The sequence below is a fragment of the Dermacentor silvarum genome, chromosome 10 (assembly GCF_013339745.2).
Source record: "Dermacentor silvarum isolate Dsil-2018 chromosome 10, BIME_Dsil_1.4, whole genome shotgun sequence".
In the NCBI taxonomy this organism is placed as follows: Eukaryota; Metazoa; Arthropoda; class Arachnida; order Ixodida; family Ixodidae; genus Dermacentor; species Dermacentor silvarum.
In genome coordinates this window covers 104,679,386-104,705,003 of record NC_051163.1, presented here as the reverse complement: position 1 = coordinate 104,705,003, position 25,618 = coordinate 104,679,386, and the positions used below count along the sequence as shown (strand labels likewise).

Below are 25,618 nucleotides of genomic sequence, written 5' to 3'. Positions count from 1 at the left end.
GGTAAGGTTGCTTTATTGGGATTTCAATTGAACTTGAAGCGCGAGTGTCCCGAAACTCGAGAACCCTGGCCTCTGATCTCGCCCTTGCTCCCGCGCGGCGGTTAAGTCCGCGCGCTTGGGAGTGGGCGATGTCATTTAAATTGGGGCAAGGAGTCATGGTGGGGGCCGAGGTGCGGCGGAAACCACGTGATTGTGTGCGTAGAGATTATCTTGTTCTTGAGAATGTTGTGAGCCTCCTCAGCAATGGACCCTGAAGCGAAAGCCCTGACCGCCGATCTCGAATCAGTGAAGACTTGTGTTTTGCTGCTGTCTAGGAGTGCAATAGCAATTGCGACCTGCACCGCTCTGGATGGAGTTGAGCACTTAAGGGACGCTGCATTCACTATCTGTCCGTTGCGATCAACGAGGCAGTGGCGAAGTTAGACGACTGTCCATATTGGGCTGCACCGACAAAACATGCCGAGTGGGGATCGTCTGATACACTTAAGGAGGGCGAGGGCTCTTGCCCTGCGTCTGCCTACGTTGTGTTGAGGATGAACATTACGGGGAAACGGTGCGACTCGTATATTATTCCTTTGATCTTCTAAGATTTGATGTTTCTGTTCTTCCATGAGTATAGGGTTGATCCCAAGAACCTCCAGGATCTTCTTTCCGACCGGGGTGCAGGATACACAGGCCAGTTGGGCCGACTCCAGGGCCTCAGTTTATCTCGTATAATGTGTTATGCACTCCTAGTTGCATAAGTAGGTCCGTGCTCGCCCGTAACGGAATGCCTAGTACTCTTTTGATACTCTTTCCGAATGAGGCAGCTGCTCGGAAACAACGCAAGATCCATCGACGACGCGCTGTTGCGCGAATTGTTTTTGCAACGACTCCCGGCTAACGTGCAGATGCTCCTGGTGACAGTCTCTACCATGGACCTTACCGGACTTGCTGTTTTGGCCGACAAAGTAATGGAAGTAGCCACTCTAACCATCGCAGGCACGAGATCGTCTCCGGGTGTCAATAAAACCGCACTAGAAAACCTTCCCTGCTCTTCAGCAGTGAAATATTCGCTCGACTCCTTGTGTAAGTGCCTGGAACGCATCATCTGTGCAGGAGAACATCGCCGCACGCCATCTCGTCACGCACGCAGCCGTAGTTCCAGCAAATCAAGACGCAGGGGCAACCACGATTAAGACTATGGTAGTGCTGCAAAACGCACCAAGAACAGTTCGTTGCTTTTTCCATTCTAGATTTATTAGGGCGGTAACCGTTGCGGCGTTCTCTGGCGCAGATGGTAAACAGCGAAGAGCAGGAAACACCATGAAATGTTTCTTTCAACGAAGGTGTCATTATAAGGCAGTTTGCTAACGAAGCGCTTGCTGACATCACAAAAAACTGTGAATGTCGACCCAAAGAAGGTGGCCCTAACCCGAGGTTTGCTGGTCCAGTGTGTCGCGCCTGTTCATTGCTTGTGCAAAATTTTAGAAGTTGACAAGCATTCGTATTGCTTGTTTTTGTACAATTTAATGCTAGAAACTTCTAGTGTCTGTAGAGCACGCCATAGAGCATGTCACTGCACGTTACCGATATGGTGTGCCAGCAGTAGATTCTGTAGCAATAAATAGGCTACTGAAAACACCCCTTTCACCATGGTTACAGCAGCCCCTATTAACTTTGCAAAATTGGCGGCGAATGAACAGTGGACTGAAAAGCTCACGGCAACCGAAGCAAGCCTTGCTAATACAGGATTCGTTGGTTCTGCTGCCCAAACTGATCGTCTGTATACTGTATCATTTAGTTGCTTTGCTGCAACTGTGGCCCGGCCAAGCCAGGCGTTTCCTCATGCTTTAACCGTATATACCAAGGCAATGTTGTACCAAATATAGCTTAAATAGGCAAAAAAGGGGGATGGAAGAAATGAAGAAATGACTTTGCAGCTAGCATGCTGAATTTCCACTCCTCTGTACGTTGGGCAACACTTAGGCCAGTCGTTGCGTCATTTCAATACAGTAGATGAACGTCATGCTCTGTGCGGGCGTCATAGCTTGAATTGTGCATGACAAACCGCATGGTTATGAACAGCCAGCTAGAATACTGAAAATACCACCACGCCCTAGCCACTGGCACGAAGAAGCCCAAAACAGACTGCTTATTATCTAAGCGATCTATAGCGATCGATATGATTATGCGATAAATTATGCATGTGCATATACATAGAAACAGTGCTTCTATAGCACACATCGCGTGCACGGCGCTGGCATTTGCACGTCGCTAAGTAACTTCGCCTGGCGGTTCAGTAATAACTTGCAATTGTAAATCGCTTAATCGAAATCATGCCTCGACGATCACCCGGAGGTGATTCCGGCCTTGTGTTCGAGTATTTTTGAGATCTCGCAGGAAGGCATCGCGACATAATAAAGGCCATATGCTGTTTCGGGTAGTGAGCATTGCACATTGCCTTGCATAGAAGTAAACAACAGTGCCACTACGCATTGTTAACAGCTCCGACCTCAGTCTGCTGACTCTGTCGTTCTACTTCATAAGAGGGCGAACAATTCCCACTTTGAAAATCTACAAAAGAAGCATGAGTGCACTGTTCACAACTATCAATAGCAAGAGACGCTTGGGGTTTTGTTACAGCTTCTGGACGCTGAAATTGCATAAAGCATTCACAAATGAACATCAAGTAGCTGCAAAACAAGGTGCTTGACACTCAAGGCATTTCACCCTGCGTCAGTGCAGTGCTTCGTCTCGCCAAAGTGTTTTTCTGTGTAGTATGCAAGTCCCGGGCATATTCTGCGACATCATTTCTATTTTGTTTCTTTTTCGCCCTGCGTCATTGAATCGGATGTCACCGCGACGCCGTTATCACGACGAGTGGCCACTCGATGCCGGATGATACGAGTAGAACAATGAATGTGAAATCAATCGTTGCAAAGCATAGATGGGGATGACCGACCCTGTTAATGCCAGGAGCCACCGGTCTATATGTGCAATAAAGCTGCTTAATTTCTTTAGTCCTGGATTGTTGCAATTTCTAAGAGTAAAGGTGCCGTAGTGGCTGTCTACCACCGCTATACTAGAGTACAGCTGCAGGTACTCTCAAAGATTAGAGCATGCGACAGAAGTAAAGCACCGCAACGAAACAACTCCGGCAGAACCAATCTCACGATAATGAATGTCGGCGTTAATGCAATTAGCAGTAAATGAATGTAGCGACACGCGCATTGCCACTGCAGACGCACAAAGTAGCAATTTACCTGCCAACAGTACTGTCAAATGAAACCATCACACAGGATATCTTGTTGTAATATCTGCACCCCAGCTGAAACTCTGTAGTATCTGTAATGTCCTCGCTGCAACTTCGTTTCAATGGCTCTGCATCAAGCGGCCGCCATCGACGCGGAGGTGTCATTTGTGGATGAGACATCATCGCTTTTTTATACAGTCGAACCAGGGTATATCGAACCCCCATATGACCAATTATTGCATATATTGAACAGATGTAAAATCCCATTGAAATTTTCTGTAGAATGTTTTATTTTATATAAAGAATTACTATATATCGAACTTCTTTTTCGATCCCCTTCATATTCGATATACCCGGTTCCGACTGTATTTAACTCTACATACCCCTTGTGTCACCTTCGCACATATACTCTGGGGGTTTGACCACGAATGGGCACGCGCAAATATCACTTACGTAGTGCCGAAGTTGTCTGTTGGGTAACACACCTCAGTTGCGGGTACCCAGTGAGAAAAGTTGTTCACTAGGCGAGTCAGTAGCCATCATCAAGCTATTAGGCCCATTTTGTCCGCTTCGCGAGACAGCAGCCACCACATATGTAGTGGCACAAGCCAACTGACAACTTGGTCACTGGGTGTAAGAGCTTAGATACAAACGGATATACCACGAAATGGGTAAAGAATGGTGATTGCATTAAAAAAACCGCCTTTATGCTTGCGATAATGCAAGAGAAGACAGAAGAGACGGCGCAACTAAGCTGTCAGGGTGTACAAAAAGTAAATTGCATTCTAGATTGTTATTCAGTAACAAAGAGAAAAGATTGGAATATTCAGCCGTCCCGAATAGATCAAGTGGAGACTCGAGATATCTGGTTAAAAGTTGGGACTTTCCCAAGCAATTCTTGCCGGTTTGCAACCCTAGGTGTGATCGGCAATTGTAGTTTAATTTGTGATCGTTTTCATTTAGAGTATAGCATTATAGGACGAACTTCTCAGGTTTTTATTGAAGAGCTTCTTTTTAATCACAATTTAAATTACATGTTTTTGCTACCACGTAAAAATGTTGAATATGGCCACTGCCATATTGAACAAAGTGAACGTATCACGAATGTGATCGAGGGAAATTACGATTATATGTCTTTCAAGTCCCCGAATGCAATGTTGGTGCGTCTGCTTTTTTATGCGCGTGTGTGCTTGTTTGTAAGTGTATGCATGTTTCGGCCTGTATGTCTCTTTGTACACTCATGGATGAGAGAACTACATCAAATGATTAGAGGAAATCACACGCACGCACGTACACACACACAGACAGTGTGCCATAACAACTTCTTTCGTTATGGCTTATCGGCACAAGGACACTGTGCTCAACTGTTCGCAATGTGTGTAGTTCATCCTCGAGAGCACTATATGAGTGCTCACAAAAGGACTACTCACTGCTCAAAGCACTAAATCACTACCGGCTCCTTCATGGGGCTTAGAACTTTCGCTGACAAAACGACCACATTTTTACTCGATTGTAACGCGAGGTTTTTTCCAGATTTTTGCTACCTGAAGTCAATCCTCGCGTTACAATCGAATACCGAAATTGAAGTTGTCAAAAAAGTGAAATGATGCACCCAATTCTAATCGAGTGAAATGTGCGAGTGAAAGCGCGCGTTCACGGCAAGGGAACGCACGGCAGACAGGAAAAGTGATAACTCCGTCTTGCGAAAGGCCCAGGAGACCCAGCAGGCCCAGGAGCCGCAGGAGCCGCAGGAAAGGCAGGAGCCGCAGGAAACCCTGGAGGCCCAGGAGGCCACGGAGGCGACGGAGGTGCCGGGGGTCCAGGATACGTAGGAGGCGCAGGAGGCGCAGGAGGTGCCGGGGGCGCAGGAATCGGCGGGGCTGCTGGAGGCGACGGGGGCTTAGGAGGCGCCGGGGGCTTAGGAGGCACCGGGGCCGCAGGAGGCGTGGGAGGCGCAGGAGCCGCCGGAGGCGTAGGAAGCGCCACAGCACGAGGAGGCAATGGAGGTTCAGGAGGCGACGGAGGCAAAGGAGGCGACTGAGGTCCAGGATTCGCCGTAGGCACAGGAGGCCTACTTTGTCGTGAACTTCTTCGTATGTTTTTTTTCCGTTTCGAATAGCTCTATCCCCCTCTCAATATAGTTTGTCAGACGGCATGGGAACTGCGTTCGCATTTCTGAATCTTCTGGCTTGCACAGTCTGAACTTTCCCGAAGCCTGCAGCGGTCAACTTGAACCTCTGCAATAAAGTTTTTTTTTACTTTCTCATATTCTAATGATTCTTCTGCTGGCATCCGGCCAAACTGACTCAGAGCCTCCCCTACTAAACACAGGCTCAGGTCGCTGGCCCACTTGCTCTTCTCACAGCCTTGCCCGACTGCGATCCTCTCAAACCGATGCAAATATGCATCTAGGTAATCTTTTCGCTCATCGAAAGCTGCCATTAGTATCCTGGGGCAAATTTGTCTCGGTCGAGGAGAAGGTGAGTCGGATGACGCCGACCTGTATGTGCTAGTTGCTTCACGGGAACCCGCATTCGTTTCCGCTAGCTTAATCATCGCCAAGATTTCTTTTAAATGCGAAATATTTCTTGCTGAACATTTGCCACTTTGACAGTATCTATCTATCTATCTATCTATCTATCTATCTATCTATCTATCTATCTATCTATCTATCTATCTATCTATCTATCTATCCATCTATCTATCTATCTATCTAGCCGCCAAGGTCTTGGTGCTCTCATGGTCGTATCGTTTACATGGATTTCATGACATGCGTGTCATGTAGGTCATGAAACATGCGCCTTAAACGACAATGACCCAGCGAAAAAGCTGATAGATCCCACACCCTGTGGGAACCGATGTTATGCGAAGCAGTGTGCGGAGAGGCTATCAAGGTAAGGAAATGACCATGACAGCACCAAGACTTAGGTGGCTGTTTGATGGTCTACATTACAAGCATGTCATGAAATTAATTTCAAGATTCCTGAGGAGTCCCTTTGGCTAGGCCTAAAAGACCTTAACGCGAAAGCCTCTGTCATGCTAATGACTATGACTTCGACCATCAATCTTCAGCCTTTTCCTTCACATGGCACCACCTCCAAGCCCATTACGTTTGTTTTTGAGTGTTTACCTTTTTTCGCTTCGTCATTTTCATTTTTGCAGAGTCCTGCTCACAATTATGTCTTCTAGCATCATCCTTTAGTGTTTCATTTATTAGTGCACACGTCCGAACCAATTTCAGTGGTTCTTGAGTTTTAATTTGTTTTGCTGAGTTATTCTCATTTTTGTCTAGTCATGCTCACGACTTTGACTTTTACCATCATTCTTTAGTGTTTGGTACCTTGGTACCCAGGTCAGAACTAATTTCAGTGTTTTTTCAGTGCTAACGTTTTCTTGCTTATTCATTGTCATTTTTGGTGAGTCATGCTAATGATTATGACTTCTACCATCCCCATTTAGTGTTTCTTTCCCTTTGTACCCACGTCCAAAACTATTTCAGTTTATTTTAAGTGTTAATATTTGTTTTGCGAGGTCATTGTCATTTTAGGCGGCTGTTTCATAACCTATATGACACGCATATTATGAAATTCATGTCATGACCTATTATTTATGTTTGTCATACAATGTTGTCATACTATGCCAATTTCGGTGCCTACCAAGTTAATGAAACGCCCATGAGAGCACCGAGACGTCGGCAGCTATTTCATGACCTACAATGCACACATGTTGTGATATTCAGGTCGCAACCTATCATTTATGTTTGCCATATAGTCTAGTCATACTATGCTAATTTTGGTCAATACTAAGTTAATGATACGACAATGAGAGAACCAAGACATAGGCAGCTAGATAGATAGATACTGTCAAAGTGGCAAATGTTCGGCAAGAAATGCTTCGCAATTAAAAAAAATGTCACAGTTTCGCCCTAAGGGCGAAGCAATGAATGCGATAGCAACACAGCAATGCCATACGAAGTAAGGTGAGCGGCTTTGGTAGGAATATAAATTGTGGTAAACATGAGCTGATTAAGTAAGTAGGTGTGCTGCGCCGTAAGTAGACCGACATGAAGAGAGACTCGATGACCACGAGAAGGCGCCTGTGAAACGGTGGTGTTCATGAGAAGCGGTTCCCGTGGGCAGCGCGCAGAGGCGTACCAACTATTTCTCGAGTGGGGGGGCAAACCGAAGATCTGACTCTCTCTCTCCCTCCATATATATATTTATATATATATATATAAGACCGACCTTTTTCAAGGGATACAGGAAAATCTTGCAACAGTCTTTTATATCTTCAGGCAGAGAAAGAAGGCGCCAAAAAAAAAGGTGAGAAAGGAGAGATAGAGAGATATATGACAAAGTTGAACATGCAAAAAAAAAAAGAAAAAAAAAAAAGAATGGAGAGTTAAAGGAAAGACCCCAAGACCTGGTCGTGCCAGACAAAGCAGAGGGCAAGGTCGCTGTTAAGCGTGTTTCACATGCACAATTGACGGACACGCCTGTCAAGTTAAGTTGAACATGCAAAAAAAAAAAAAAAAAAAGGGGGGGGAGGGAGGGAGGGAGGGAGAGTTAAAGGTAAGACACCAAGACCTGGTCCTGCCTGACAAAGCAAAGGGCAAGGTCGCTGTTAAGCGTGTTTCACATGCACAATTGATGGACAGGCCTGTCATGTTAAAAAAAGGAGAGAGAGAGAGAGAGTTAAAGGAAAGACACCAAGACCTGGTCGTGCCAGACGAAGCTTAGGGCAAGGTCGCTGGTAAGCGTCTTACACATGCACAATTGGCAGACACGCCTGTCATGTTAAGTTGAGCATGAAAAAAAAGAAAAAAAAAGAAAAAAAAAGAGGGAGAGTTAAAGGAAAGAGAGTTAAAGGAAAGACACCAAAACCTGGTCGTGCCAGACAAAGTAAAGGGCGAAAGACGAGAAACACGAAAGAAGAAGAAATAACCTGCAAATGTAGTAACAGCGTGGCGAAATCAGCATGAAATTGAAAAGCAAGGGCAAAACACGAAAAACACGAAATACGAAGAAGCAGCCTGCAAATATGACAGTAACAGCCTGGCGAAATCAGCATGAAGTTGAAATTGAAAAGCAAGGGCAAAACACGAGAAACACGAAACAAGAAGAAATAACCTGCAAATATAATAGTAACAGCGTGGCAAAATAAGCATGAAATTAAAAGCAAGGCACAATAATGTGGGTGGTTCGGTCCGCTCCCCCACTGCGGTAGTGGGCATTCTTTCGACATCACACACGTGTTCGGCTTGCCCATGCGGGGATTAAGTTCTGATTTTAGCTAATTTAACTTATGGACAAAGAAACGAGAGGTTTCCCATGTGTTCATTTATGCCGTGCGTGATTGTTCTAAATTTGTGGATAAAATATGACTCTCTTTGTTCCCGTTCTCGTGAACGGGAACAAAGAGAGTCATATTTTATCCACAAATTTAGAACAATCACGCACGGCATAAATGAACACATGGGAAACCTCTCGTTTCTTTGTCCATAAGTTAAATTAGCTAAAATCAGAACTTAATCCCCGCATGGGCAAGCCGAACACGTGTGTGATGTCGAAAGAATGCCCACTACCGCAGTGGGGGAGCGGACCGAACCACCCACATTATTGTGCCTTGCTTTTTAATTTCATGCTTATTTTGCCACGCTGTTACTATTATATTTGCAGGTTATTTCTTCTTGTTTCGTGTTTCTCGTGTTTTGCCCTTGCTTTTCAATTTCAACTTCATGCTGATTTCGCCAGGCTGTTACTGTCATATTTGCAGGCTGCTTCTTCGTATTTCGTGTTTTTCGTGTTTTGCCCTTGCTTTTCAATTTCATGCTGATTTCGCCACGCTGTTACTACATTTGCAGGTTATTTCTTCTTCTTTCGTGTTTCTCGTCTTTCGCCCTTTACTTTGTCTGGCACGACCAGGTTTTGGTGTCTTTCCTTTAACTCTCTTTCCTTTAACTCTCCCTCTTTTTTTTTTCTTTTTTTATTTTTTTTCATGCTCAACTTAACATGACAGGCGTGTCTGCCAATTGTGCATGTGTAAGACGCTTACCAGCGACCTTGCCCTAAGCTTCGTCTGGCACGACCAGGTCTTGGTGTCTTTCCTTTAACTCTCTCTCTCTCTCTCCTTTTTTTAACATGACAGGCCTGTCCATCAATTGTGCATGTGAAACACGCTTAACAGCGACCTTGCCCTTTGCTTTGTCAGGCAGGACCAGGTCTTGGTGTCTTACCTTTAACTCTCCCTCCCTCCCTCCCTCCCTCCCCCCCCTTTTTTTTCTTTTTTTTCTTTTTTTTTTTGCATGTTCAACTTAACTTGACAGGCGTGTCCGTCAATTGTGCATGTGAAACACGCTTAACAGCGACCTTGCCCTCTGCTTTGTCTGGCACGACCAGGTCTTGGGGTCAATTTCTCGAGTGGGGGGGGCAAACCGAAGATCTGACTCTCTCTCTCCCTCCATATATATATTTATTATATATATATCTAAATATATATATAATATATTAATTACTATTATATTAAGTGAAAAGCCTGGAAATGCATCTGTCAGGTATTTATATTTGTAATAATAGACCTATTTCTCAAACACATGGTGAACCATCGAGGCCCAAAAATTATTTGAATTTGCATTTATTCTTGTCGCTATAAAATCTATATGTGATGCAGGGACAAGTGGCGTTGCGTGCCCAGAGGTCCCTGATCCAACCCAGTAGCAGCAGTGGAGCTCACAAAAACATGCCCATTTGTGCAGTCAATTTTACTAATTAAACAAAGAATTTTACTTGGTGTTTAAGTCTACAGCTTAAATGTATCGCTAGTTAAGGTAATCGTACTGTCGAGGTTAAAGAGAACGATGTACAATCAACATAAATTACTCTCAATACTAAAAAGAAAAAGACGGCAGAGGTGTGCGAACTTGGTGAATTACTACCCGATTTTTAGTGAAGCTGTTTTTTTTTTTTTGAACAGTTGCACCAAATGTTTCAGTTTCCTGTAATTACATCGTATACTTTGAAACGTTGCCCGTATATTAGTGTTCCGTTTCAAACCTTAATTGTCCCCGTGTAATGCTTTGAAGCACATCTTGCTGGAAATTTAAAAAGAATGTCGCAGTTTTACCCGAAACGCGAAGCATCAATTGCGATAACAAATTAGTAGAGAGCTATACGGAGCAAGGATAGTAGTTTTATCAGCTGTAAAAACTTGGACATGCAGCAGCACCGGCAACGCGCAGAACTGTTGTCGACGCCGTCTGCGTTTTCCCCGCGTTCGCACCGAACGCGCGCGGCGTTGGTGACTGTTGCCGGTGCCTCTGGGGGCGGCTCGGAGGTTTTCGACAAGATCAGAATGGGACACTCGTCCAGCTGTGTTGGAAATCTTACCCACCTTCTCGCCTCGCAACATTTTTATATAAATACGTATTTGGTGCCGCAGCTAAACGTCGCCTCCCCTTCACGGCCTCACTTCACAATAAGGTGGTCTTCATTTTTTGAAAATATAAAATACCTGCTGCTCTTGCTCCTGCCGGGGAACAAGTAGTAGGGTAGCCCTCATTCAGTAACGGCCTGAAAATGAAATCGATAAAAGCAGTAGTGACACAGGCCTTTAGAAAAATTCAGTAAAGTGTTCTATTGGCACTGAAATTGCTCTGCACGTTCGACCGAGGTCACTTTCACGACCATATCACCTCGCAGACCCTGATGTAATGTCCCGTTCTGGGACCTTTGAGGTATCATGAATAAATGAACTTACATATAAAACCCTAATCTGTCCTAAACTAGAACCAACAGGTTATTTTGATTAATTCCCTTGAATCGGTTCAGAACCGTGCTGCCAGGTTCATTATTTCTGACTACTCCTATAATACAAGTGTCTCAGCCTTAAAATCCCGGTTGTCTTCCCTCGCTGACTTCCCGCCGCAAAAGTGCTCGTCTTTTTTTTTTTTTCATTTTTAGGTTCTTTCATTCGCTGCCCACGGGAAACAAAAACATCATTCCAGCGTATCGTTTCTCCCGCCGTACGCATCCCAATGCTGTGTATCTACCACGCGCCTATTCCACCACGTATCAGCGTTCTTTTTTTTCTGCACTCAGCCCGAGAATGGAATACCCTTCCTTCTGACATCGCCCTCATCACCGACATTTCCCTTTTTAAAACTCATATTGAAGACCATCTTTCAAGTCACGCCACCTAACCTGTCCCGCCATTTTTCTACGTGCCACCCCTCATGTAATGTCCCGTTCTGGGACCTTTGAGGTATCATGAACGAATAAATAAATAAATAAATAAATAAATAAATAAATAAATAAATAAATAAATAGACGATAAGTCGTGGTTACACAAAGAAATTCGGCAGTTAGACCTGTAAGTGGTTTGATTAGATTTTTGATGGTGATAAGATATATATTTATACTTCAACGCTACGTAGACTATTTCTGGGCGGAGATTCAACAGTTCCAACGTTTGATAATCCAACCATTTCATACAGTAAGGCACACCCATCGTTGGGCGCCGCTGATTAAAATACTTTTTCGGACCTCTACCCTCGCCCGAAGGTTAAATATATCAAGCCCATTGTTTTGTTTTTTTCAAGTATGGTTAGGGGGTAATTTGTAACTGCGGGAACTGTCCAGCGGCAGGACTTCTGCGCAATGCAAGCCTGTGTGGCGAATCTCGAGCGTCGCCCGCTATAGCGCGTCACGAGGAGGCACAATACTCGCTGCCCAAACCGGGGATACGTAGTAAAGAAAAGCATTATTAACGTGGTGACTCTATTTAGAAATAAAATTTAGCTTCAGCTGTAGTTTTGTTGGACTTTCCAGTGTGTAGCCGAAAGTGCCCGCTTTCGAAAGTGGGGGGGGCAAATGGCATACTTTGCCCCCCCCCCCCACTTTTGACAGTGGGGGGGCAAGTGCCCCCCCTGCCCCCCCGGTAAATACGCCTATGGTAGCGCGTGCGAAGGGACACACCTGTAGCGCTGCACTGCCGATCCGGGCAGCATTGCATGTGTAGCGTGCGTTGTAAAATGTGGCCCTACTATTACTAACTGAATGAACAAGCGTGGTGTGAGCGCGCACAAACAAACATGAATAGATCACACTGAATGACTGCAGACGACTGTCAAAACGCTGGCAGCAAGCAGCGGGCGAAGGTACGTGCGGTCTATCGCTTCAACGAAAACTGAGCGGCGAATGCACGGCGCATAAAGGTCAGAGCCGTGTGGAGATAAGCGAGGGTGCGAGCGAGCGACGAGTGCGGTTGCTGGCAGAGTAGAAATGCCCCCCCCCCCCCCCCCCAGCTCCCTCCGGCGCTGGCTTCCCGCTTCCTTGCTTGCGCGTGGGAGATGGAGTGCGTTCGCTCTCCGTGATAGCGCGCGTCCCCGCACGCTTCCGCTCGGGCATACGGCGCGCGGCGAAGATTTTATCTATAGGGAACCTGACGGCGACGGCGACGACGACGGCTACGCCGACGGCAGAAATCAGGTTGAAGTGTCAATATAATTGCTATCGCAATAAAAGAATAACACTCAAAAACCGCAGAAATGGGTTGAACACTACTACTAAGGGAAGGAAAGACTAAATGATGATGGTAGAAGTCATAGTCATGAGCATGGCTCAGAAAAAGTGACAATAACTCACCAAAAAGATTAACACTCAAAAACCACCGAAAGCAGTTCTGACGTGCTTACTGAGTGAAAGGAACACTAAAAGATGATGGTAGAAGTCATAGTCATGAGTATGACTCAGCGAAAAAAAAGATTAACACTTAAAAACCACCGAAATGGGTTCGGACGTGGGTAGTAAGATAAGGAAACACTAAATGATGAAGGTAGAAGGTATTGTCAAGTAGTAGTGACGCTGAAGACAACAGTCGTAAAACTGTGTACGACGAAACTGGTTGTTTATTGGGCGAACCTGTGCCCACAAAAGCTAGGTACACTCAAAGCACAACGATAGCGGCGAACACAGTCGGCGATCGTCGAAAATCTGATCAGCAGCAAAACGCGTCGGCTTTTATACCTGAGTCATCGAAGGTTCCAGAATAATCCCTGGTACGCGCGTGTCTTCCAGAAAGTTCTAGACAATTCGCGTCGCTCATACAATCAGATAACATAAGCGTCGGTGAAAACAGGCAACGGAAAGAAGCATCGATAACGTTCTAGAAACTTCCGATACAGGCGCGTCCTGCGCCGAGCGATAACGTTTAACATTTGTTAGCCGGTGGAAAGCGGCCACCAACGAAAGATAAACATGTATACGTGTCAATACCCTCCTCTTAAAAAGCATCGTCCCGATGCTACAAACAAACGCGAAAGCGAAAACAAAACGACGCGTAATAAAGAAAGAAAATAACAAAGTAACAAAGTACCTATAAGCTCGTCAGCGGGCGTAGAAAGGCTTAAGACGCACCACGTGGATGACTTCAGGTCGTGCCCGGCGCCGCTGTGATTGCGAAATGCCGTCTGGCATGACCTCATAGTCCAGTGCGCCAATACGTTGGATTATCTTGTATGGTCCGAAATAGCGACGCAACAGTTTCTCGCTAAGTCCTCGTCGGCGTATCGGAGTCCAGACCCAAACACGGTCGCCGGGCTGGTACTCGACGTAGCGTCGTCGTAGATTGTAGTGTCGGCTGTCAGTCCTCTGCTGGTTCTTGATGCGCAGGCGGGCGAGCTGTCGACCTTCTTCGGCACGCTGCAAATAAGTGGCAACGTCGAGATTTTCTTCGTCAGCGACGTCTGGTAGCATGGCGTCAAGCGTCGTTGCCGGGTTCCTTCCGTAGACCAGGTTGAACGGCGCCATGTGCGTCGTTTCTTGCACGGCCGTGTTGTATGCGAAGGTCACGTACGGAAGGATGGCATCCCACGTCTTGTGTTCGACGTCGACGTACATTGCCAGCATGTCGGCGATGGTCTTATTTAGACGCTCGGTGAGGCCATTCGTCTGCGGGTGGTAGGCGGTGGTGCGGCGATGGCTTGTCTGGCTGTATCGCAGGATGGCTTGAGTTAGGTCAGCCGTGAAGGCCGTACCTCTGTCGGTGATGAGGGCTTCCGGGGCACCGTGACGCAGGAGGATGTTCTCAACGAAGAATCGGGCTACCTCGGCGGCACTGCCTTTGGGCAAGGCTTTTGTTTCGGCGTAGCGGGTGAGGTAGTCCGTAGCGACGACGATCCATTTATTCCCGGACGTCGACGTCGGAAAAGGTCCCAGTAAGTCCATCCCGATCTGCTGGAACGGTCGGCGAGGTGGCTCGATCGGCTGTAGAAGCCCGGCTGGCCTTGTCGGCGGTGTTTTGCGTCGCTGACAGTCTCGGCATGTCCTTACGTAATGGGCGACGTCAGCAGAGAGGCGAGGCCAGTAGTATGTTTCTTGTAACCTCGCCAGAGTGCGGGAAAAACCGAGATGTCCAGCCGTTGGGTCGTCGTGGAGAGCTTGCAGAACCTCTGGACGCAATGCTGAGGGTACCACGAGGAGGTAGTTGGCTCGGAGAGGCGAGAAGTTCTTCTTTAGGTGAATGTCGTTTTGCAAGAAAAACGACGCCAATCCTCGCCTGAACACCTTCGGCACAATGACGGTCTTGCCTTCCAGGTAGTCTACAAGGCTCCTTAGTTCCGGGTCGGCTCGCTGTTGTTCGGCGAATTCGTCGGCACTGATGGGTACCAAGAAAGTGTCGTCATCCTGGTCGTCTTGTGGCGGCGGTTCGACGGGGGCGCGAGACAAGCAGTCGGCGTCAGAGTGCTTTCGCCCGGACTTGTAAACGACGGTGATGTCGAATTCTTGAAGTCTCAGACTCCATCGTGCGAGGCGACCTGAAGGATCCTTCAAGTTAGCTAGCCAACACAAGGCGTCGTGGTCGCTCACAACTTTAAAGGGCCTGCCATAGAGGTAGGGGCGAAACTTTGATGTAGCCCAGATGATGGCGAGGCACTCCTTTTCTGTTGTGGAATAATTTGCTCCGCCTTCGATAGCGACCGGCTAGCGTAACTTACAACCCTTTCTAGTCCATCAGTCCTCTGCTCAAGCACGGCGCCGAGTCCTACGCTGCTTGCGTCGGTGTGGACTTCGGTATCGGCGTTTTCGTCGAAATGCGCAAGTATTGGCGGCGATTGCAGGCGTCGCTTCAGTTCTTCAAATGCTTCGAGTTGCGGCGTGTCCCACTTGAACTCGACGTCGGCCTTCGTGAGATACGTCAGTGGCTCTGCGATCCGTGAAAAATCCTTGACGAAGCGCCTGTAATAGGCGCACAGTCCAAGAAATCTACGCACTGCCTTCTTGTCAGCGGGCGGAGGAAAGTTGGAGATGGCTGCAGTTTTCTGAGGGTCGGGGAGCACTCCAGACTTGTTGATGACGTGGCCCAAGAACAAGAGCTCCTCATATGCGAAGCGGCACTTTTCTGGCTTTTACGTGAGTCCGGAGGTTTTGATTGCTTGAAGAACTGTTTCAAGGCGCCGCAGGTGTTCTTCGAAGCTTGAGGCAAACACAACGACGTCGTCCAAATAGACGAGGCAAGTCTGCCACTTCAAGCCTGCCAGTACTGTATCCATGACGCGTTGGAAAGTCGCAGGTGCCGAGCAAAGACCAAACGGCATGACCTTGAACTCGAACAGTCCGTCTGGTGTTATAAACGCTGTCTTCTCCGGGTCCCTCTCGTCGACTTCAATTTGCCAGTAGCCGGTTTTGAGGTCCATCGACGAAAAATACTTTGCGTTGTAGAGTCGATCCAAGGCGTCGTCAATCCGTGGGAGGGGGTATGCGTCCTTCTTCGTGATTTTGTTGAGGCGACGATAATCGACGCAGAAACGTAGGGTTCCATTCTTCTTCTTCACTAACACCACGGGGGACGCCCACGGACTCTAGGACGGCTGGATGATGTCGTCGCGTAGCATTTCGTCGACTTGGTGCCTTATGGCTGCACGTTCGCGCGCCGAAACTCGCTACGGGCTCTGACGGAGTGGGCGGACATTTTCGTCGGTGATGATGCGGTGCTTGGCGACAGGGGTTTGTCGAACTTTTGACGAGGACGAGAAGCAGTCCTTGTATTGCAGGAGCAGAGCTTTTACTTGTTCTTTCTTATGTCTGGGAAGGTTTTGATTGACGTCGTAAGTTGGCTCAGGTATTATAGTCGTCGTTGCAGGTGCACTGGAATCCATGAAGACGAAAGCACTGCTGGCTTGTACTATTTCGTCAATGTAGGCGACCGTGGTGCCTTTGTTAATGTGCTTGTATTCAGGGCTGAAGTTCGTGAGCATCACCCTTGCTTTCCCTGCACGTAGCTCAGCTATGCCTCTAGCGACGCAAATTTCACGGTCAAGCAGTAGGTGATGATCGCCCTCGATGATGCCCTCCATGTCTGCAGGCACTTCGGTACCGACAGAAATCATTACGCTGGAGCGAGGCGGAATGGTGACTTGTTCTTCAAGCACATTCAAGGCATGGTAACTTATGCTTGTATCCGGTGGTAGCGCGTTGTGCGTTGAAAGCGTTATCGACTTGGATCTTAAGTCGATGACTGCACCGTATTGGTTTAGAAAGTCCATGCCTAGGATGACATCCCTGGAGCAGTGCTGCAGGATTACGAAGCTCGCCGGGTAAGTGTGGTTGTTTAAAGTGACTCGCGCTGTGCAGATTCCAGTCGGCGTTATTAGGTGGCCTCCAGCTGTCCGGATATCGGGTCCTTGCAAGGCTGTTTTCACCTTCTTCAACTTGGTGGCGAACGGGCCACTGAAGACGGAATAGTCGGCTCCAGGGTCGACGAGAGCGGTGACGTTATGGCCATCGTTGAGCACGTCTAGATCGGTAGACCGGCGTCTGGCGTTGCGGTTAATTCGTGGCGTCGGATCACGGCTGCGTCGGCTTGCTCTGCTGCTGCTACGTCGCGTCGGAAGGTCTTCTTTCGGCGGCGAAGTGCTGTCAAGGCTGTTGCTAGGCGGCGTGCTGATACCTCGTCGTGATGAATAGCGAATCGTCGTCGTCGGCGGCGTTGGAGGATCTTCGGCATTGCGTCGTACAGCAACCGCACCTCCATCGGTTGCTTCCTTTAGTTTCCCGGGTAAGGGCTGGGAGATCGGCCCCGGGTGGGACCGTTGTACTGACGGCGATGCGGCGAGATGTAGCGGCCTGGTGACGGCGAGCGTGAGGATCGTCGCGGTTGCCACTGGGCTCCGGCGAGGTAGTCGGCGATGTCGCGCGGTCGTTCACCTCGATCGGGACGCGGCGCGTTGACGGGGAACCCTCGTAGGCCCATCTCGTGGTATGGGCATCGGCGGTAGACATGGACGGCTTCCCCGCAGTGATAGCATAGCGGGCGGTGGTCGGGGGCGCGCCAAATGTCCGTCTTCCTCTGGTAGCTGTGCTGGGCGACGGGCGGGCGTGCTGGCGGCGGCGGCGGTGGACGACGGAACTGCGGCGTTACGGGGCCCTGGTGCGAGCGCGGAGGGGGGACTTGACGACGGGCGACGGCGGCGTAGGTCAGCGCTTCCGGGCTGGGGATGCGGCGATTGTGGCTGCACATCGGGAACTCCAAGTGAGCGCTGAACTTCGTCTTTGACGACGTCGGCGATAGATGCCACGTGAGGCTGCGACCTGGGAAAGAGCTTATGCAGCTCCTCGCGAACGACCGCTCTAATGGTCTCGCGCAGGTCGTCGGCGCCTAGCGCTTGAGCGTCGGCGTAGTTGGTCAGGGCACGGCGGTTGTATTGCCTGACGCGCATTTCAAGCGTCTTCTCGATCGTTGTAGCCTCGGAAAGAAATTCGGCGACAGTCTTGGGCGGGTTGCGCTTCAATGCGGTGAATAGTTGGTCTTTGACACCCCGCATATAGAACCGAACTTTCTTTTCTTCAGACATGTCGGGATCGGCGTGGCGGAAGAGGCGAGTCATCTCCTCCGTGAAGATCGCGATGTTCTCGTTCGGCAATTGCACTCTGGTTTCTAAGAGAACCTCTGCCCTCTCCTTTCGTACGACACCCGTGAAGGTCCTCACGAAGTTTTCACGAAAAAGGTCCCACGTAACCAGGGTGGTCTCTCTGTTCTCAAACCATGTCCGAGCAGCGTCATCTAACGAAAAATAGACATGGCGCAACTTGTCGTCGTCGCTCCATTTGTTGAATGTCGCGGTCCGCTCGTATGTCTCCAGCCAGGTTTCAGGGTCTTCAGCCGATGATCCACGGAAGGTCGGTGGCTCCCGAGGTTGCTGCAGCAGGATGGGGGACGCTGGTGCTGCCATTTTGGTCGTTGACTTGGCCTTGATTGCAGTGGTCTTTTCGGGAAGAAGTCCGAACTCCGGCACAAGTCCTTGCTGCCTACGGCTAGCTCGCTGGTCCTTGGCGACGTTGGTCTCGTGCTCCGGTTTCGGGCTTGGGTCACGGCTTTGCGGGGGCGTTCGGTGCATGAACGAACTAGCACCTCCACCAGATGTCACGTAGTAGTGACGCTGAAGAAAACAGTCGTAAAACTGTGTACGACGAAACTGGTTGTTTATTGGGCGAACCTGTGCCCACAAAAGCAAGGTACACTGAAAGCACAACGATAGCGGTGAACACAGTCGGCGATCGTCGAAAATCTGATCAGCGGCAAAACGCGTTGGCTTTTATACTTGAGTCATCGAAGGTTCCATAATAATCCCTGGTACGCGCGTGTCTTCCAGAAAGTTCTAGACAATTCGCGTCGCTCATACAATCAGATAACATAAGCGTCGGTGAAAACAGGCAACGGAAAGAAGCATCGATAACGTTCTAGAAACTTCCGATACAGGCGCGTCCTGCGCCGAGCGATAACGTTTAACATTTGTTAGCCGGTGGAAAGCGGCCATCGGTGAAAGATAAACATGTATACGTGTCAGTATAGTCATGAGCCTGACTCAGCAAAAATGACAATGACTGAGCGAAAAAAGATTAACGCTCCAAAACCACCGAAATTAGTTCTTAACACCCAAAAACCAATGCAATGGCTTCGGATGTGATAGAAAATGAAGAAAGAAAGCTAAATATTGATGGTCCAAGTTATAGTCATGAGCATGACGAAGGCTTTTGCCTTATTGTGTCTTAGGCCTAGCTAATGGACTCCTCAGCGCTCATGTCATGGATAGCATGATATGCGCGTCATGTATGTCATGAAACAGCCGCCCAAGTCTTTGTACTCTCATGGTCGTTTCTTTAACTTGGTAAGCTCCCCGCACACTGCTTCGCATAACATGGATTCCCACAGGGGGTGGGATCTGTCGTTTTTTTGTTCTCTTTCGTGCACTTCGTGCGCTCGTTCAAGCTGCTTTTCTTTCTCTCGCTGAGCATACTCGAAAAACGTCATCGCCTCCTCCTGTGACACGTTAAAATATTTAGCTATCGCCGGCAAACTTTCCCACTCCATCTCTAGACCACCAGGATCAGTGAAAGTGCCGGGTTAGTATCCTGGCAGGCTCGCCAATGTTGTCACAGATCTCGGGAGTACGACTTTTCAAGAGATGGACTAAGACCCGTATGATGACACAGCACATATTTCACCACATGCACTTTTCACACTATTTACGAGAATGTCCCAAACAAATTACATGTATAAACGTGCTCAGTTCACGTTACTTTGCTCCTGAACATCCTCAACTTCAAAACTGGCATTTATCTCTTTCTAACCATATTTCTGAAAACTGAAATCTTCCGCATCCATTCCTAAATGATATTCCTTTTGTATTCTACCAGCTGCACCTGGTTCGTTTTTTCTGTCTTTTCTGAAATTCCCATGATTGCTGACTTACATTCTGCTTCCCTCTTTCGCCTATGCATACCGGGTACAGCTTGGAATGGCTCAGGTTGAATTCTGGCTTCCTCATCTTTCTAATTGGCGCCCACATCTTCTCATGCACCTGTGTTTTATTGCGCCATTTTCCTTTCCATCTCCTGTGAATCTTCTTCCTTTACACGTTGCATGTCTAGGGTGATTCAATTATCTGTCTTTCTCGTTTCTCTCGGATGTTGACTGACTCATCACTTCTGATGCCTGGTGATCCCTGAAACAGACTTTAATGACCAACACCATGTCGTTCCGAGATGAAGCTTCTTTTTTCACTGCTAAATGGTGCAACGGCTGTGCCAATTGCGTCATTTCTATGCAATTTCGTATTTTTGCGCTACGCTGCACCGAAACGGTCGACCAGCCGCGAAATTTCTCGTTTACTTTAGTTTTAGCGCGAAATAAAGGCCGCGTTGGCAACCTGCAGCTTGGACATAGCCATTCAGTCCAGCCCGATCCAATAGCGCAGGCGTGATACAAGCACGTGCCGAGTTGGCGTGTTTGGTGGTGGGTGCCGAAAAATATTAGGGGCGAAGCTCCTTAAGGCGGCACCCATTCGTCCCTCGTCGTAGTAGTAGTGTGTAACCAGTCTGAGAAAAATGAGAAAAAAATTCCGAAGTTGTGTCCGTAGCGCGGAATCGAACCAGGGACCCCTCGCTTCCGAGCGCGCGGCGTTAGCCCACTACGCCACGAAGCACAAATAGACACAAGCACCACGATGGCAATAAATACCCAACATTAACGAAAGGCCGCGTTTCTAGCGCGTTTCTAACGTGTTTGTGCTAGCGCGTTACGGCCCGTGTAAGAAGCTGGTGTAAGACGCTGTGGCCTCTCCGCCTTACCTTCAACGCGTTTCGAACGCGCTGCCCAAGGCGGTGGCAAGTCAAGTTCAAGTCGAGGAGCGTTTATGAATACGGGGGGTATACTCTCTCAGCAGTCATGTGATGGCGTCGGCAAAGGCGGTGCACGTTCCGGCATGTGTAAATGGCTGCGTAAGACGCTGTGGCCGGTCCCCCTTACTAGAGAGTACTGAACGTCTCTAACGCGGTTGTGCTAGCGTCCCCTTAAGCGGGAGATCCGATGATTCCCTCCGGAGCTTCACCCACTCATCATCATTCACCCCGTGGATATGCTGTGATTTTTTTTGCGGCCAGTTGCAGTGCGAAGTGTTGTATATCCAGTAAAATCTCGCGGAGACACGAAGTGCGCGTTGCTCGCAGAAGCGAATGAAGTTCACCATTGCCGCGTTCACTCAACGAAATCCTCGCCATATCCGTGCACGCGGTCACGAGCGGAGCGGGTATGAATGGTCCTTCGGGAACCTCGCTCGACCCGGCATTGACGGCGTGAGCTTGGTAGGCGACGCAACGCACAAAATTAGCAAGGGTTTGGTTCCACGCGGCAACAGGCACCACGTTGGAATGAATGAAACAGTGCCGATTTTCGCTGCACACACAGACACACACAGTCAACAACATACCCTGGTAAGCCGACAAAGAACTCCCGTTTTACTTCAAGTCCTTAATATCCGTAATCGTAATAGTATCCGAAACTGGAGGCCACCGCCGAAACGCCAAAAGAGTGTCAAACAGTCGCTGCATGTTTCGTCTACCGCCTGAACGTTGCGGCACATCGTCAGAAAAAAAAAGACGGCAGATCCTACGCCCTGTGGGAATCGATGTAATGCAAAGCACTGTGCAGGGAGCCAACCAAGTTAACGAAACGGCCATGAAAGCACCAATACTGTGGCGGCTGTTTCATGACTCACATGACACGCATGTAATGACATTCATTTCATGAGTCCTGAGAAGTCCCTTTTGCTAGGCCTAAAAGGCCTTAAGGCGAAAGCCTTAGTCATGCTCATCACTATTACTTCGACCACCAATCTTTAGCCGTTTCCTTCACTTAGTACTACATCCGAACACATTACATTTGTGTTTGAGTGTTCAAATTTCGCTGAGTCAGACAATTTCGCTGAGTCACGGTCAAGACTATGGCTTCTACTACCATATTTTAGTGTTTTCTTCACTGAGTACCCACGTGCGAGACTATTTCAGTGGTTTTTGAGTGTTAATATTTTGTCGTTGAGTCATTGTCATTTTTTGCTGAGTGATGCTCATGACAATGGCTTCTACTACCATCCTTTAGTGTTTCCTTCACTTAGTACCTACGTCCGAACCCATTTCAGTGGTTATTGAATGTTGATTTTTGTCCTGAGTCATTGTAGATTTTGCTGAGTCATGGTCATGACTATCACTTCTACCATCATTCTTTAGTTTTTTCTTCACTTAGTACCAACGTGAGGACCCATTTTGGTGGTTTTTGAGTTTTAAAGTTTTTTTGCTGGGTCAACGTCATTTTAGGCGGCTGTTTCATGACCTACATGATACGCGTGTCATTAAATTTATGTCATGACCTATAATTTATGTTCGTCATACACTCTTGTCATACTTTGCCTATTTTGGTAAATAAGTTAACGATGTGACCATGAAGCACCAAGACGTAGGCGGCTAGATAGATACTGTCAAAGTGACAAATGTTCGCCAAGAAATGCATCGCATTTAATATCTATCTGGGCAGGCCATGGAATGCGTAGGATAGATAACCGGTGGACCATTACAGAATAGGTATACCAAGAGAAGGGAAGTGAAGTCGAGGTCGGCAGAAAACTAGATGGAGTGATGAAGTTAGGAAGTTTGCAGGCGCAAGTTGGAATCAACTAGCGCAAGGCAAGAGTCATTGGAGATCGCAGGGAGGGGCCTTCGTCCTGCAGTGGACATATAAAATTGACTGATGATGGTGATGATGATGATGATTATATGGCTCATAATGCGGAAAGGCCGGCGTAGTCGGCGTTGGCGTGACCTCGATGTTCCAAAAGTGAGCCAATCAAGGCAGTTTATGACGTCAATGAAGGCAATGTTCATTTAACAAGAGTGAATTAATGTTGAGGTAATTTGGGCGAAGTGAACTAAGGCAGGTTTAATTATTTCATTACGGCATTCGAAATACAACCTGGAGTTGGAGTCAAACTGACTACCTTTGGTGTAAAATTAAGTTTCAGGTATGGAGTGGCACCTACCACCAGCAAAAAAGTAACGCCGAGAGCTAGTGGGGCTATACTAATCAAGGTGCAGCAAAATTAGGCTGGCCCACTTAGCTTCAACAAAGTCACTCCCACACCAAAATGGGAATTGGCCTCCCTGGGGCAGTATTCGGCCACTACCTCCTTAATGACTCCTACAGTTTACCCATGACCCTCAATCCCCAGTGGCTGCGGAGCACCTGACCAAGGTGGCGGTCAGACCTGCGAGGCGGCAGAGGGTTCGAAGAATCTCTGGGTCCGGACAGGCCGCCAATGGAAACTACCTGGCAACGTTCAACACGTGCACCCTATCGAGTAAGGCTAGCTTAGCAGGGCTATTTGAAGAATTATCAAGTATTGCTTGAGATCTTGGGGTTAGTGAGGTGAGAAGAACTGTTGAAACTTATACAGTGCTGACTAACGGCCACGTCTTCTGTTACAGAGGTCTTCCAGATAGGAGAGAATTTGGAGTAGGATTTCTAGTACATAAGCACATAGCGGGCAACATTGAAGAATTCTGCAGCTATAATGAGAGGGCAGCAGTATTCGTAATAAAGGTGTATAGGAGGTATGGAATGAAGGTTGTACAAGCCTACGCCCCAACCTCTTGTCACGATGATGAAGAAATAGAACAGTTTTATGAAGATGTTGAATTAGCAATGAGAAAGGTGCAAACTCAGTATACTGTAGTCAAGGGCGACTTCAATGAAAAGTGGGGGAAAAGCAGGCTGGCGAGCAAGCAATTGGAAACTACGACATCTATCCTAGGAACACTAGAGGAAAGATGTTCGTAGAAATTGCGGAAAGGAATAGGCTCCGAATAATGAATACCTTCTTCAGGAAGCGTGGCAACAGGAAGTAGAGCTGGAAGAGCCCTAATGGAGAGACATGGAATGGGATACATTTCATACTCTCTGCCGATCCCAGTATAGTGCAGGATGTAAAAGTCTAGGATTTCTCTCAGTTTGTAGAGAGAAAGAATACAGTTAATAATGTACACGCCAACCTAAACGCACTAAGGGTAAAAGCAGACCAATTCAGGCTTGTGCTCGCAAACAAGTATGTAGCTTTAGAACAGGAAGATAATGACAACATAGAGGTAATGAATGAAACCGTAACTAGGTTGATCTCAGAAGGAGCCATTGAAGTGGGAGGTAAGGCACCAGGGCAACGGGTAAGTAATCTCTCCTAAGTAACAAAGAACCTAATAAAGAAACGGCAAAACATGAAAGTGTCGAACTCGTGAAGTCAGAATTCGCAGAACCGTCGAAACTGATCAACAAGAAGAAAGTAAGGAATATTCGAAATTATAACGTGGGAAATATAGAGGAAGCAGTAAAATATGGACGCAGAATGAAATCAATGACAAGAAAACTATGCACAATACAAATTAAAATTTATGCAGTGAAAGATAAGCAGGATAACATCATCAGCAATTTCGATGACATAGTAAAAGCAGCGGAAGAATTCCGTACTGACCTGTACAGTGCCCAGAGCAGCCAAGCTACTTTCATTCGAAGTAGTAATGAACAGGATACAGAGGCCTCTTCTATAACTAGCGCTGAAGTTGGAGGGGCCATGAAGACATGACCAGGGCAAAAGCTGCTGGAGAAGATGGAATAAAAGTCGATTTAATCAAGGATGCAGGATTTGCGGGCCTTTATACGCAATGCCTAACGATTTCAAGTGTACCAGAAAGCTGGAAGAACGCCACCATTATGTTCATCCATAAGAAGATAGACGTTAAATTATTGAAAAATTATAGACCCAATAACTTGCTCTGAATATTGTATAAAATATTCACCAAGTTAATTTCAAATAGAATCAGGACAACGTTTGACTTCATCCAACCAAGAGAACAAGCTGGCTTCATTAAGGGATATTCTACGACGGATCGTATCCATGTCATCAACCAGGTAGTTGAAAAATATGCGGAGTACAATCAACCCATCTATATGACTGTCACAGATTATCAAAAAGCATTTGATTCAGTAGAAATACGAGTAGTCATAGAGGCATTACGTAACCAAGGAGTACAGGATGCATACGTGAATATATTGGCAAATATCTACAAGGATTGCACAGCAACCGTGGTTCTCCACAGGGAAAGTAGAAAGTTACCTATGAAGAAAGAGGTCAGGCAAGGAAACACAACTTCTCCAATGCTAATCACGGCAAGCTTAGAAGTATTCTTTTTTTTCAAGCTTTGAGACTGGGCAGGCTTAGGAGTGAGAATCAACGGTGAATATCTCAGCAACCTTCGGTTTGCAGATGCCATTGTCCTATTAAAAAATTATGGGGACGAATTACAGCAAATGAATGAGAACATTAACCGAGAAAGTGTAAGAGTGAGGTTAAAAGTTAGTATGCAGAAGACAAAGATATTCTTCAATAGCCTGGCAACGAACAAGAATTCAGGATCGCCAGTCGGCCTCTAGAGTTTGTAAAGGAGTACGTTTATCTAGGTCAATTACTCACAGGGGACCCTGACCATGAGAAAGAAACTTATAGCCAAA

At 47.4% G+C, this 25,618-nt stretch overlaps 1 protein-coding gene across 4 annotated transcripts in view; it reads left to right on the top strand.

Annotated features, from left to right (window-relative positions):
• LOC119466406 (WAG22 antigen-like) overlaps positions 1 to 25,618 on the top strand; it is a 245,932-nt gene that overhangs the window by 52,080 nt on the left and 168,234 nt on the right. The window contains exon 2 of one of the 4 annotated variants that reach the window (XR_007463786.1): positions 4,945 to 5,277. The exons of 2 other annotated variants lie outside the window; for them this stretch is intronic. Coding sequence is in view for 1 of the 2 variants with exons in the window: in XM_049656970.1 (XP_049512927.1) it covers positions 4,945 to 5,043 (99 nt within the window). In the remaining variant the exon portion in view is untranslated. The remainder of the gene's footprint in view (positions 1 to 4,944; positions 5,278 to 25,618) is intronic. One more of the 4 variants, XM_049656970.1, reaches the window with a different exon arrangement.